Below are 14,603 nucleotides of genomic sequence, written 5' to 3'. Positions count from 1 at the left end.
GAAAAAACCTGGAGCCAGTCCTGAGGCCGGCTCAGCATTTTGGCACAAGAGGAAGATTTTTTGGTAGTGCAGAGACAATGCAGGGGAATTTAGGAGAGGCTCCAAGCACTGGTATGCACAGAGGTATTAGAACCATGGCTCTCTGCATGCACCGGGAGAAATGGAGAACTCTTGAGAGGTTTGATAAAAGTTTTTAGCTCACACTCCCTCCCTTCCCCGCCACCCCTTTTCACAGTTGAGCAACTCTGCTCTTTTCAGGACTGGATGGGAGCAGAAGCAGAAGTGAAAACTGCCAACAAAACTGCTGCACTTGAAGCAGTGCTGGCCTGGCAGGAGCATGAGAAAACTCACGGGAGTCAAGTACCAGGCTCCTGTACTGTGCCCTTTCTTGCCCAGAGATTTCCACCCTTCCAATGGGATAGCTACCTCAGATGGCCAGGAGAGACTTCAGCTTAATGGAATGCAAGCCATTAGCAATCCACTTCCAGACCCTGCTATCAGTGGGGGTAGATCAAAGATCCGAGGTTGGAATCAGTACTGGAGAACCAAGGAACGACATACAAATAACGCTTCGGTCCCATCCTCATCTTATCGTCCCCTTCCAAGAACACAGCCCTGCCCCCACTGCTCAGCATGGCCCCACTTCACTGCAGAAGCAGGCATCGTCCTCTACCTCAGACAGCCCAGGAGCTCCGAGCTCAGCAGTTAGGGCTTTCATGTCAACTGGGTAAAATGGGGGCTTTGGCCAACAAGATGTTTTCCCAAGAGGGGAGCGGAAATTCCAGCCCTGAGCCGCTTGTCCTCCTCCCCCGCTTTCGTGGGAGCCCCAGGATCTTTGTGGGCCACCCTGACACAAGAACTGGAAATGAAACATGGCTGCTGCCCCATTGCTCGGTGTGCTAGCTTCCTGGGGAAATGAGCAGGCCCAAGCCTGCATCCTGAGCAGCTTTCTAGTGCCTAGAACCTGGCTACTGGGAAACCAAATTCCTTCAGATGTCTCAGGGGAACTGAAAGGCCCAGGAAACCTGAGTGGCCTGGGGGATCAGAATGGACTGGAGAGTCTCTCTCATCTAGGATGCTGCTAGCTTGGCATGGATGAGATCCAGGTGCGATAGTCACTGACTTTTGCTTTCATGTGGTGGCTGTCTGGTGGCCTGGATGACATGAGCTTGTTTGCCTCCTTCCAATTCTCAGCAGACATGTGTCCACATGACAAAAACCATCCTCACTGTCACTAATTGGGGGAGGCTAAGGGTGGAATGGGCCAGGGAGACTGCACTATTCTCTCTCTCGTAGAGGAGGGACCTCTGGGGTGGGTCTGAGGCACCTTGGAAAGGAAGTGTAAGGAGCTTGCAATGCTGGCATCCCCTGCTTGGAGGACCAAGAGAGGACAGAAGATAATTGTTATTCATTAACAACTGATCAAAGAAACCCAGGAGCATCCCTGAGATGCGTTAGCAGCAATGGATATGTCAATCAGCCATCACAAAGGACAATGAGCAGCACCAGGGCAGGAAATACCACACCTGGCCCAAGCGGAGTGGACACACTTCCAGCCCCACAAAAAAGGACAAATCTTTTTTGGCAAAAATAAATAAATAAATAAATAAAAATTTGCAGATTGCAGAAGACACCAAAACGTCTAGCCGAATTCATGGACGTTTTACCAATACCTAAGCTAGACAGGTGGAGGTTCCCCATGCATGCAAAGAAGGGCTAAGGTTCCTGCTGAAGCTCAAAGCCGGCTAGTTCCTGTCCCAGAGGAATTGGAAGAGGCAGTCCCAATGTATGCACTGAGCCATGTGCATTTACCATGCCTGGAGGCTCTCCCTCTGCAAAGTCCTGTGGGGAGCCCTGTGCTTGGGAGAGGGCAGGAACAGGTATGCTCGGGGACCAGGAGGGCTGGTGAGAGAGGAACAAGCTCATTCCTAATTTGAATTGGACCCAGTCCCGGGTCTAAGGAATCTGCTGTAGAGCAAATGCAGCCCATGTGTCATTGTGTGGGTTTGTTTATCTCCAGGGTTCAGGCAGCTGGGATTTGCCTTTCTTCAAAATCAGGGGTTGTCCCTTATCAGGAGTTTATTTAAAGAGTTTCCCAGACTCCAGAGGAGCCCAGGGACCTGCTGCCTTTGAAATCAACTGTTCGAAGAACCAGCTTTCATGGAATCTTCAGTACAACAAAGACAGGTCAATGGCTACAGGCCCCGCTTCAGCAAGGCCCTTACACAAATCACCTGAGTGGTTCTGCTGAACTCAGCAAGGACTCGTGTTGCAGGAGTGGGGCTGCTCATGACTTAAGCATTTTGCTGAATCGGGATCTTTTCCCAGGGGCCAGAAGGAAATAAACGGGAACGGAGAGAACTGGGGTCTGGGATCAAATCTTCCCTCGCCAATGTGTGGGGTAAAGAACTGATTTAATACAAAGGCAGACAGCCAGGACTGCTCATCAGCCTCTGCCAGTTCCCCCATAAACTACGGCTTTGCTTATACTCAGCACATAGTCCTGCTGCCTTCAGTAAGCGACCTGGGCAGTAATGTCTATGAGTGAGTGGTTGTGCCCCAGACACGTATATTGGGCTCTGCCTTACAGCGGGAATCTTTACAGAGTCTGTTACACTGAAAGCCAGCAGGAGGGATGGGCGGAACACCCTGCAAACCCACTCATTCTGCCCGCTTCTGTATCCGCTCCTGGGATTCGGGACCCGTCAACCACGTACCCCGGGGGTCTGATCCCCAGTGTGAGCTTCCCCCAGGACTGCCCTCTCAGTGCCAGCTGGGACGCCAGCCATGGGAGCTCTGGGATCCCCGCAGGGCTCTTCCTCAGCCCCACGGCCTGTCCGCCAGAGTTCACACTCAGCGCTGTGCAGTGCCTGTCGCCCCAAACAGCTAGCACTCAGCCTGGGTACGTTCCCCACGCCCCCTGTTCCCAGAGGCAGCTTTCCCAGGGCATGCAGGCTTGGAGATGAGCTCAAACCGCACAGCGTTATCAGCCACCTCCTGGCCCAGTCCGTTCCTTACTCTGAGCAAACACAGCGCTCTCCCTCTAGTCTGCAGGCCGAGATCCGGTTACTGCCACGGGGAGGGGAGAGGGCAGGCTCCATCTCCAGTGGGGACGCAGAGGCCCTGGGAACCACTGTGCTTCGCTGGGTTGATTTGCTCAGGATTTGTCCCAGCAGAGCCAGAGCCGAGCTCTCCAGTGGGAACCACAAACCTTCCCAGTCTCCAGCTGATAAGAGTGAGTGGCAGGTTTACGAAGGGTGATAAGCAAAGGGAGTGGAAGGCTCCAGGTAACGGCAAACTCTGACCCCGCTTGTGACAAGGGCGTGGGCTGAGATTTGCCAGCTCTTTTATACCCGAGTATGGTGCCCATCGCTGGTCTTGCTTGGAACATGTCACGGGGGGCTCGGCTAGAAAGCCACCGTGGGTGTATGGTTGGCACATTTAAAAGCTTTCCCTGCAGGGGTGGAGGAGGGGCATCCTTGTGTTATGCTCTTACTGCTCGGGCACCAGGTCAAGAGGAGACAACAGCACCATTCTGAGATGAAGGGGGTCTTTGCAGTGAAGGAGCCAGACTCAGGAGATGTAGGTTCAATTCCCGGCTCTGCCACACACTCCCTGCATGCCCTTGGGTAAGTCACTTAGGCGCCGAACCTCAAAGGTATTTAGGTGCCTAATTTCCATTGAAATCCAGAGGAGTTAGGTGCCTAAATGCCTTTGAGGATCTGGGCCTCAGTTCCCCAGCTGTAAAATGGGGATATTAGCACTGCCTTCTCTTGCAGGCATGTTGAACACCTTATATGATTGTCAGGCACTTTGACCCGAGGGGTAATGGTGGCCAGATATTCCCCTAGATGGATAGATAGGACACTACAGGATGGAAAGACAGAAACCGTCCATCACTGAAGGATAGATACTTAGTGTCACACAGGGCCCCAAAACACTTTTCAAGCAAACTTACTAGCTTGTAAGTGTACAATGCAGCATAAACTGGGGGCAAGTGGGATCAGCAGAAGAGGTGAGCAGGTCTATAGAGCCAATGGCATTGCAGAGTAGGGAGTGTCTAGGGACAGGTGGCCTCTACAGGAAGTAGTCTTCACCGAGGGTCCCCCTTCAGGGATCTGTTTGAAAGAGACCACTGCCAAGAGAACTGTTCAGCCCCAGCTCCCCACACCCCCGCCAGCTGCTCCCTGCTTGCTCGGGGAGGCGTGAAATATGGCAAGGCACAGTTTGGTCACCTGCCACCTTCTCCAGCCCCAGGGCCGAGGAGGAAAATGAGGCAACAATGCTGGAGGAGTTCAGCTCCTGTCCTTGTGTCAAGGAAAGGAGGGGGGCTTCGGTGCGAGTTCCCTGCGTTACATTACAAATGTGGCCCTGGCGTGGGTTTTGCCGGGGGTAAAACACACATGTTCTGACCTGCCTTCTCAGCAGAAATGCCCAAGGAGGACTGCCCATCACCAGGGGGCAGAGAGAAGGAAAATGGGGGACAGATGAGACGTAGGTGTAAGCTGGGATGTCTGTGACCAGGTCAGGGCAGACCAGACCAACATGGCCCAAACAGAGCTCTCGATCTTCCCCCACCCCTTTCCCCAACACTTATTTGAATCAGAATGGTCTCGTGGTCGCCTTGTGCTCCTTGTCTGTCTATTATACCCACTGGTTGTCTCGTGTTATATACTCAGGCTGTAAGGTCCTTGGGGCCAGGGCTGTCTTTCGTGAGGGGTGCAGACAGCGCCCAGCGAGGAGGGGCCCTGACTGGGTCTCCACGATATGCACCAAGATCTGGGGTGAGCGCCTCAGAACGTTGGTGGATGTGGGTCAGAAAGGCTGGTTTGGCTCATCTGGAGACTGGGCCCAGCTCATATCTGACTCCAGATCCAGTTCAGGGGTGTTCACACCCCGGGTGTTGGCTTGGGTGCCTGTCTAGATTAAGTCTGCTTTGGTTCCCAGGACCGAGTTACTGACAAGAGACTGACTGTAGTTCACCAGAGCCTGTAGTGTGAAACCCAGGATCTAATTCCCCCCAGCATGTGGGATTTGGGGTATATGCAGCAGGCACAGTCTCCTCTCAGTCCCCCATCACATCCGACCCACTGCAGTTTTCTAACCTGTTAGACTTCCACGGGGCCCTGTTCCCAGTCCCAGCAATAAGAGCCATTGGACAACCACCCCTCATGACACCACTTACAGACGCCCTTGGGCTTGCATCCCCTAACCCCCTCTGCGCCCTTTCATCTGGACCCACATCTACCTCTCCCCCGGGACTGGCCCCCATAGCTGGGGGAACAGTTGATCAGGGAAGCGAGGGCTGGCTCAGAGAGTACGTCAGCACCAGCCTGGCAAATGCCTCGGCAACGTCTCATTCCCTGGCTGAGGCCCTTCTCATGCCTGCTACCTCCGAGCATCAGCTGGAGAAAGCAGGGAAAGAGAGAGAACGACTGTTTGGGCCTGGCAGTGCTTCCCAGCTACAGATCCCAGCTCATGCGGTGTCAGTTTCTTTCACCAACACCGGCAGAGTTAGGAGAAGAGACATCTGACAGGGCAGCCTTGAACACACAGGGCAATGCTATGCCCTGGATGCTCATTCTTAGCTCTCATTGACTTCAAGCTGTGTTGGGCAGAATACAGCCAGAGAGATAAGAAAGAGAAAAGTCCTACCTTCCTTTGTCTTCTCTCGGCCCTGCATCTCCTCGCTCACAGAAGAGACCATTGGAGAACCTGTCGGGCCCACGTAGGGGACTTCCCTTGGGTAGGAACTGGGAGCAGGAGCCCCAAGGCTTGAGACCTCAGAGCTGGAGAAGGAGTTGACTCTTTCAGCCATGGATCGGACATGTTCCCTTGAACATGCTGCTGGGCCCCCAAGGAAGGAGGGTTGCGAAGTCACTTGCATTATCTGAGGCCGAGACATGAGCCTGAAGGGAGCAGCTTGAGCAGGAGATAGAGATGGTGGCCAAGGGCTCTCATTGACCTGGGCACCTGGGCACTTCCCCGGAGACGGCGCTGCGGAGACACCACTCACAGCGGCTGCGGCTGCACCCTCCTTGGCCCTACCCGGGGGCTGCCGGGACAGGCTGGGGCTGGTGCTGAGGCTGAGCTGGAGCTGCGTCCTTGGCAGCGGTCTGGACGCAGAGTCAGCACTCGGCACTGGATCCGAGCCACCCAGAGGCTTCCCCACCAAACCATCCAGGCTGATGGGGAATTTCTGCAGCTTTGTCGGCTGCCTGAAGGGTGGAGGAGGGGGGCTCAGACTGGGCCGCTGGGCTGCATCGGAGAGTGGGGAGGAAGAGGAAGAGGAGGAAGAGGAGGAGAAGGAAGGCTCCCTGCTGATGGGTGTGCTGCTCTTCCCTCGGAGCAAGGTGCAGTTCTGGCTGCCGCTGCTCCAGGCTCCAGCAGAGTGAAAAGCCAGGGCAGGGGCGAGTGGGATGGGGGAGCCCTGATCTTCGGCAATGTGCAGGTCCAGAGAGGGCAGTGAGCCATGGTTCACTCCGACCTTGGACACCAGCTGGATGGGCTGTTCCACCTCGGAATGGAAGACATTACTGTGGGAAGAGAATTTCTTCAGTGCCGGGCTGGCAACCGGGGCGGCCTTGAGCCCCCGAGGCTCTGGCTGCCTGGCAGCACTCTGGGGTGTGCTGGGGGGTGGTGGGCACTCCAAGCTGGAGGAGGAGCTGTGGAGGCTCTCGCTGCCCAGGCCTAAGGAGGAGGAGAAGCCATTGGGATCAAGCCTGGCTTGGAAAGAGGCGACGCGGGTCAGGCTGGAGCTCACGGCGCCGTTGGCCCTGGCCAGCTGGATGGTGCCTCTGTTGAAGGAGAAGCTGGTGCTAATCCTGGTCTTCAGCACAGGGCTCTGGGCTGGGCTGGGGCTCGAGCTGAGGCTGATGCGGGATTGATGGGTGGGTGGCATGAGGCTGGCCAGCCGGCCGCTTTCCCCATTGCCCGCGGCTAGGCTGTCTGCAGGCATGCTGGGGCCGAATGGGCAGGAAGGCAGAACAGCTGGAGCCTCTTCAGCATCCTCCATATCGAACGACCTCTTCAGTGCTGCAGGGAGAGAGGAGGGGGTGGGAGAGTTAGAGCAGGACTCCCCAGCCCATACACCCAGGGCCATGCAGCCTCCTCCTGTTCAGTCCCACCGGCTCTTCTAGCAGGGTCTAGACTTGTGCAAAGAAATCACAGCGAAGGGCCCACACGACTCCCCTTGGGCTCAAACCCTCCCCTGAACTTTGGGGCCCTTGGGGACCAGGTCTGGGCCCATCTCTGCATCCCAACGAGATTTGGAAGCACAGAAAACTCGCCCGCCGTCCAAGCTGGGGCTGCATTCCCACAAACAGCCTCTGGGTTTTGGAGAAGCCTGAGACCAGCTTTGGGCAGAGCCAGGCCCAAGTTTCTGGGTCTGGCCCCCATCTGGGTCTGAGCCAGCACTAGGGGAAATATGGTAGATTTGAGCCCAGATCCAAAGTGGAATTGCGAGGGTATGAAGCTCACCTGGACCCAAATGGGGGAAAGATTAGCGCGACCCCCAGTCTGGGAAATCAACCCAGCACCGCTCCCCACAGCATCCGTGCTACTACATGGTGCATTCCGCTGCATTGCCTTTCAAATCCCCCGCCCAGCAAGCCCTCCCCATGAAGCAGAGCACAGGCAAAGCGCTCCCCAGCTCTGGACTGAGTGGGGTAGAGGGGCTAGGGCAGGGCTGGGGAGGGGAGGCAGACAGTCGGCCTGGCTCCCCCTTTTCAGCCTGCATGGAACTGAGGGTTTTATTAGCAGGTCCCCAATGGGAAACTGGAGCCGTGCTCTTGGCTCCCCTCCTGAGGTCTATAATCTCTCACCTCTCTCTCTTCGCTGGATTGTACCAGTGTCATGCGCTCCAAACACGCCCCTCGGGGGCAGCACACTAACTGCTTTCTTCACCTCCAACCAGCACATGTAAAGGATCCTGCCTGGGGCATCCTGGGTAATCAGATCTGCTCCCTGCGCCACCCCTGCATCCCCCTCTTTGCTTCAACAGGCTACGTCTGGGCTATGGCGTGGAGAAGGCAGGGCATTGCCCACCCTAACAGAGTCACCCAAGCCAAATCAAATATTGCAAAGGAAGTTCAGGCCTGAATTTGCCACGAGTTCCACAGCTGCTGGCACATTCCCTACAGCACCCCCTGCTGGCAGAGCCTGGGACTGGACTACAGGGGAGCTCCCCAATAGCCAGCGTTTCTACCCCATTCACTACAGCACCCCCTGCTGGCAGAGCCTGGGACTGGGGTGGAGGGGAGCTCCCCAATAGCCAGTGCTTCTACCCCATTCCTTACAGCGCCCCCTACTGGGTTAGACTGGGAGTGGAGCCCCAGACAGGCTGATGTCAGTGTCCTGTAGTGAGCCAGCCATCAGTCACCACTACTGACAGCTTGTGAAATGAGATGCCCTCACTGCTGGGCTGTGTGAAGTCCTAGCAAAAGGAGGAGCTGGTGGGGGGTGGGCTGCAGCTGTTTAAGGCAGGAGGCAGCAATCGCTCTGCCTGACTAATGGCTGAAGAGGACAAAGCTATCCACAGAGCAAAATTAGCCCCTCAGAGTGTGGCAGGGCTTCCAGAGGGGGCTGGGGGGAATGCAGCTAGAACTCTCTCAGCTGTCAGGTACTTCCAATAGATGTAAAAATGTGAAGGAGACGGGTTGGAGTGAAAACACCAAAATGTTCCTAGGTGCGCATGTTTGCTTGGGTTTGTCCGGCCCCCCTTGAAGAAGAGCATGAGTAAGTCAACAAATACACGGACCACACAGTCACAACGGGCCAGATTCTCTCCCTTCTTTGGCCAGCACCAGTGAATTCCCACCCGGCAGGAATATAGTCTATTGCACATGCTTTATTCCAGTTCAATCATGGGGAATGTTTTCAGGAGAAGCAATTGACAACGGCGGGGGTGGGAGAAGGACAGCTGGTTTGAACACTGCAGTGTGGAATACTGTTCATAGCTCTATTACGGAAACATGCAGCTGCCCCAATCAGAATCAGCTCCCATTGGTCTAGGTGCTGTTACAAACACACAGAAAGACCCAGATAAGCAAGACCCTCTTTGTATTCTCCAACTCCACAGCAGCACAGACGTCTTCCCTTCCCCCACATTTAAGCTTTCATTTAAAAAAATGTTTCCAACTCTTATGGATGTGAAGACAAGCTTGAAAAGATGACCTGAATATAACTAATGCAGGGATGTCTGCCTGAGTCTGCAGAGAGCCTGAAACAATAGCTTTGAGAGCTATTGACTGCCTCATTTGTATTATTGGGTTGTTAACTCTGAAAGCTAAAGTTGACAGCACAGTCAACTTGTTAAACGACTTTGCAGATCATTCCAGCAGAAATCTTATTGTTTGTATTATAATGTCACTGCAGGCCCCAGTCAGGACTGGGGACCCATTTGTGCTAGGCACCCTACAAATACATAATAAGAGACAATGCTTGCCCCAAAGAGTTTGCCATTAATTTAAGAGGTGATACAACAAGCAGGTGTAACAAACAGCTAGATAGGAAGAGGCTCCTCAGCAAAGTCCAGGAAAGGGGGTGTGGGCGGCATATGTACACAACTGACCTCAGCTCTGTGCCCAGCCAGCAGGAGTCCCACAACTACAACTTCCTTAGTGATGGCCCGGAGCGTTTTCTTGTGATTCGCATTGCCCATGGCAAGAGACGCCCTGCTTGGTTTCCTGCTCTCTTTACTGCCCAGGAAGGCATGTTCTGAGCTAATGGACACAGATCTATATCCACATGGGGACTGTGCTTGGTCACGTCCCTAAAAGCAGCATGGTCTGGGAGCAACTCAGCAGATGTGGCTAAGATGCCCTGCTCCTCCCAGGAGCTATTGGACTGTAACTGACATGAGGTCCAATAAAGGCAGGGGCTTACTATTTCCTCTTGGAGTAGAGTGGAAGTACGGCATTGAGGGGCATCATGTCAGAGGACACGGGCTAGGACAGCTGATGGAGGAGATGCTGGAGGCTGTTATGTGAAGAGCAAAGTCAGGAGACATTGTGACCAGAACTGGGCAAAATATTTCCAGAGACAGCGAATTTTGACAAAAAGGGGCATTTCAAAGAATGCAGAATGTTTCATGAAAACATTTAGATTTCATTGCAATTCTCCTTTTCCTCAACAACAGCAACAAAAATGGAAACCCCCCACATGCTCTCATGCCCTTGAAAAATGTTATTTGTTTTCATTTTTAAAATGTCGACATTTTCCTGTCAACAGGATTAGATCGGAAACACTCTGAAATTGTTGTTGCACGGACAGTGTCCAACTCTTGCCATTTCATTCTGGTTTGGAATGAAACCAATCACAACGATTTCTTTTTTATGAAATTAACATTCTGATCTCCAGCCAATTCCAATTGTAACTTACAAGTTCTGTATTCTGGAAAAAACGCTATTTGATGTCTGATGTATCTGGTCATCTGTGTTGTTTTTAGACAGTAACTTTTTTGAGGCAGGGACAGTCTTCTGTTGTGTGTTTGGACAGTGCCTAGCACAAAGGCTGTGTGATCCTAGCTGAGTGCATTAGGTGTTAGTGAATAGAAAATAATAATAATAATAGACATGCTTATATTGAGCCTCCAGAGGCTGCTCTGCTATTGAGACACACAGTTATTTTACTAAAATTATCTCATTCTTTCACAGGCAAGACATGGATTTACAACCTCTCGACTGCCCCAGCGAACCTGCAGTTCATTTGTAATCCTTTGAGTGTTGTGAAAATTGGAGTATCGGTTGGCAGGTAAGTCCCTTCCCTCCCCAAAGGGCATTCTCCCTCCCTGCCAGAGGGCCAGAGAAAACATCCCATTGTTTAACAGCGGAAGGTGCTGAGATGCTGGAGATTTGGGAGGGCTGGAAGAGAGCTGCTAGCTAGTAAACTTCTTGTAAGAATTGCTGCGAGGGGGGGGGGGGTTATTTGCAGTCCTTGCACGTCATCAGAAAAACAGAGCAGGGGGCTGAATTCCAGTCTCTCGCAGAAGAGGGTGATTCCCTTCAGATCAGAATCAGGGTCCTTCGGGGCACTTGCATGGTAAAGAGTGTGGTGATCAGCCAGGGCGCTGGTCACAGGGTTGTCTCTGTCTTGGCAGGCGACTGCTGTGGGCACGCACAGCTGGAACCCCTTCGTAAACACATCTGGTCAGGAAACACATTAGCCAAGCCTCAGCCTCCCACTACGCCAAATGGAGCTGCTCCGAGGGGGCCTCCCCAAGATACAGGTTCATCAGCTCTCCCCCATCCCCCAACACACACACATGCTCCGCTGAGCACAGATCCATTTGATGCCCTGATCTCAGCACTCCACAGCATGTTGCCTGCCATGTGCTATTTCCCCATTCCCTCCTCCCATGCCCCACTCCACACACCTCCGGGGTGTTGAGCTGTTTCTGTGATTAGACCAAAGGGCTCTTTGGCTCTCATTTCTCCCTTCCCACGGATCTGCCAATAGCCCCCCGCCCCCCCAATCCGAGCTGGGGGGCTCCATTCTCAGCCCTGCAGGGACGAGGGAGTGCAGGCAGTGACTGACCCTCAGAAGGACCCAGTCGGCTCTGCTTGCTGGTATTGGTGACTATCCTTGTTACTGTGTCAAACCATGTGCTGGGTTTAGCGCTATCTGTGCCCACACGGCAGGGTTCCCATTAAAGCCGATGAAAAAGCTCCCCCTGACTTAAAAGTTTCAAAGTGCTGGGGCCTGGGCCTCCTTCCCGTGAACGGCCAAGCCGCAGGAGGCCTGTGTTGAAGCCCAGCGAGGGATGGCTGGGTGGGCGGGTGAGCGTGGGGCAGTGCTCCTGGCTCCACACTCTGAACAGGTGTCATTGCTCTGGGGCAGCACTTAAGAGGTTTCACTAGAACTGGGTCTTGCGCTCCTCCCAGGCTCTCCCCCGGTGCTCAGCACAAGGCCCAGGCACCGGTATATGCTGGGCGGGCATGACCTCCTCCCGCCCTGTAATGGATAATGCAGAGCAGGGGCTCACGGGACAGAAGCATGGTGCCGTGGGTTACAAAGGAGATCCAACCTCTTCCCCAGCTGGACAGTCTGTGAAGATCTTGGCAAACTATGGACCCATGGGGCTCGGTGAGGTTGTGCCCCAGGATTCCCAGCTGTGCAGGACCCTGTGCTGGGCAAGAAGGGCAGGTGCACTGCCAGCCCCCATCCTGGCGTCACGCTGTGTACCCACTCGGAGCAAGGGGACAGAGCGCCCCTTCCTGAGAACCCTCCAGGTTCAATGCTGTGTGATGGCTCATGCTAGCTGCCGAACGAGGGTCCCCGAGATGCAGACAGGTGTGGGAAAGGCGGTTCACCCTTCACCTCCCCCGCCCCTGACTCTCAGAGGGTCCTAGAAACCCAGAGGAGACTAAACTCAGAAGGATGGAGGTGAGAGGGGTTTCCCCTTGAAACCACCCAAGCATGAGAAGCTGCCTGACCAAGGCCTCTGCCCTCCCATTCTAGCTAGGACCAGGGGAAGGAAGGCTCTTCACATGGGGTGAAATCCTGGCACTGAGGAAGTCAAGGGGAGTTTTGCTGTTGATTTCAGTGGGGCAGGATTTCACCCATGGTACGTGGAGCAAGCAGGAGCAGGCAGTCTGTGCTCCTGAAACCGACAGCCCAGTTCTGCAGACTCACATGGCTCAGAGAATCATTTCAATCGGCTTCCAAACCTTCGGTTGTTTCACCTTTTGCCATTCACCCATGCTCAGGCAACTGCTGCTTTAGTAGAGGGGTAGTCTCCCTGCATGAGATTGTACACTGAAGTCTCTTCTGCCTACTCTGGTAGGGATCCAGATGCCAAAAGCTCCCAAAGCTTGGAGTGACATAGGGCAATCTCCTTACCCTGAAAGTGCCATGCCAATGAGTCTCAAGTCTGATCTGGTGGCAGCACTTGCAGGCACAGAGCATGCCCACAAGGGTGCCAGGGTGGTTATCGTGATGTGGCCACCTTTGCACTAGGAACTGGCCTGAACCACCAGTTCATTTCATATAGGCCACCGAAGCGTAATTCCCCTCACTGCTAACCTGTGGCACAGCTGATCAGTGACTTAGGAGATGAGCGGCGCCAGCTCATATTAATGTTTATTGGAGTCAGCCAGCCCTCAATAACACATCTCCTCCCATCCAATGCTGCGTGCCAGCATGTGCTGAACACAGCGGAGCTTTGCCCTCGGCCCCGCTCTCAGCCACAGTGCTAGAGAAACCCCAACAGACGGGATATCTGGAAGGCAAGCGGGGCCAGAGAAGCCCAACAGTATTCTAATCAGCTGTTCCCCCAAGGGGCTGGGAACACAGTGTTGGTTCATTGAGCCCCTCAGTGTTTGGACACAGGCCATAACCCTGACTTGAAGGACTACGCACACCTGGGGGAAGACAGAAATTAGATTCATATCCTCCCCCTCCTTCTGAGCTCCTCTCTGAACCACTAGGACGGCTCTCCTGCCATCACAGGTCCTCCAAGACCCGGTGCTGCTCCCGGAGAGTTGGCATAGAAGGGAGATCTGCCTGGGGGTGATCATGGCTCTGAAGCGGAGAGGCTCTTGCAGCTGTGTGCTCCATACGTGAACCCTGGTTAGAATACTTGCTCTGTCTGCAGAAGAAGAGGGGAGAGGGACTTTTGCTTTCCTAACAGAAGGAAGAAGCTAAAGCCACCATCACGGCAGAGGGAGCATTTGCTGAGTCAGAAGCGAACAGCATTTCCATTAGGAAGCCATGCAGAGCCCAGGGAGGGCTACAGGAGAGCAGAGGTGATGCAGATTAGGTCCCAGCACGGTGGATACTGTCCTGCGAAAGAGGGCAGGTGAAGCAGGCAGATCTCTGAGTGCAGAGGGCTCCTGAGTGCTAGGGTGGAGACGATGCAGTCATGTCTTGGGGATGGGCTATAGGGAAGATGATGCACTTGTATTGCAAGGTGGCCGGCCCTGAGTGCATTCAGTACATCTGCGGGGACGCGGTTGTAGCCTTAGGCTAGAATTGCTGTAAGAGGAGATGATCCAGCTGTGCCTCAGGAGTGGAGGTTCCCACGCATGGTGCTGTAGCATAGCAAAGCTCACTCAGCGGGGTCTTGATCGCGGAGGTTCCTGGTTGCTGCGCTGTCAGAACGAGGTGATCCACCCCTCATTGCAGACCCCAGTTCTCCTCCGCTCCGCCCAGCCGCACCTGCTGCTGGCTGCCCCTTTACAGACCCAAATTCCCACCTCTCTGCACCTTATCTGTTATTTCAGTCTCTGCGGTGCGCTGTGGTAACAGTGATGTCAGTGAACTCCCCTGGGCGCTGCTTGGAGGCCGGCCTGGTGTTCCGCTGCACAGTACTACCATGCTGCGTCTGAGCTCCCCACCTTGGCCTTTTCCTCTATGGCCCGGACAGGTGCTGCCCCAGGCCCATGGGGGAGGCAGCAGCACTACTACCACAGCAGCCCCTGCTGGCCAGCTGCGGTAAGAACAAGGCCAGCAGAGAGACGCTGCATACCTGCTACAAAGATGCTCCTCTCGGAGCAGCAGCACTGGGGGAGGGGGAACATGCGAACGCCATATGATTAACTCCTGGGTCCACCTCTACCTAGGTCATGTCCAATCCTGGCCAGCCCTAAAGAGCCAAGCTGGTG

The 14,603-nt window shown here is 54.3% G+C and overlaps 1 protein-coding gene across 1 annotated transcript in view; it reads right to left on the bottom strand.

Moving 5' to 3' along the window:
• Positions 1-7,023, bottom strand: part of SEPTIN12 (septin 12) — a 50,367-nt gene extending 43,344 nt beyond the window's left edge. Inside the window, exon 1 of the mRNA XM_029911311.1 lies at positions 5,656-7,023. Coding sequence (XP_029767171.1) covers positions 5,656-7,015 — 1,360 coding nt within the window. The 5' untranslated portion in view covers positions 7,016-7,023. The remainder of the gene's footprint in view (positions 1-5,655) is intronic.
• Positions 7,024-14,603: the final 7,580 nt, after the last annotated feature.

The sequence above is a fragment of the Terrapene carolina genome, unplaced genomic scaffold, assembly GCF_002925995.2.
Source record: "Terrapene carolina triunguis isolate 2854851 unplaced genomic scaffold, T_m_triunguis-2.0 Scaffold93, whole genome shotgun sequence".
Lineage (NCBI taxonomy): Eukaryota > Metazoa > Chordata > Testudines > Emydidae > Terrapene > Terrapene triunguis.
The sequence above is the reverse complement of the archived record's forward strand: the minus strand, read 5'-3'. Positions and strand labels throughout refer to the sequence as shown.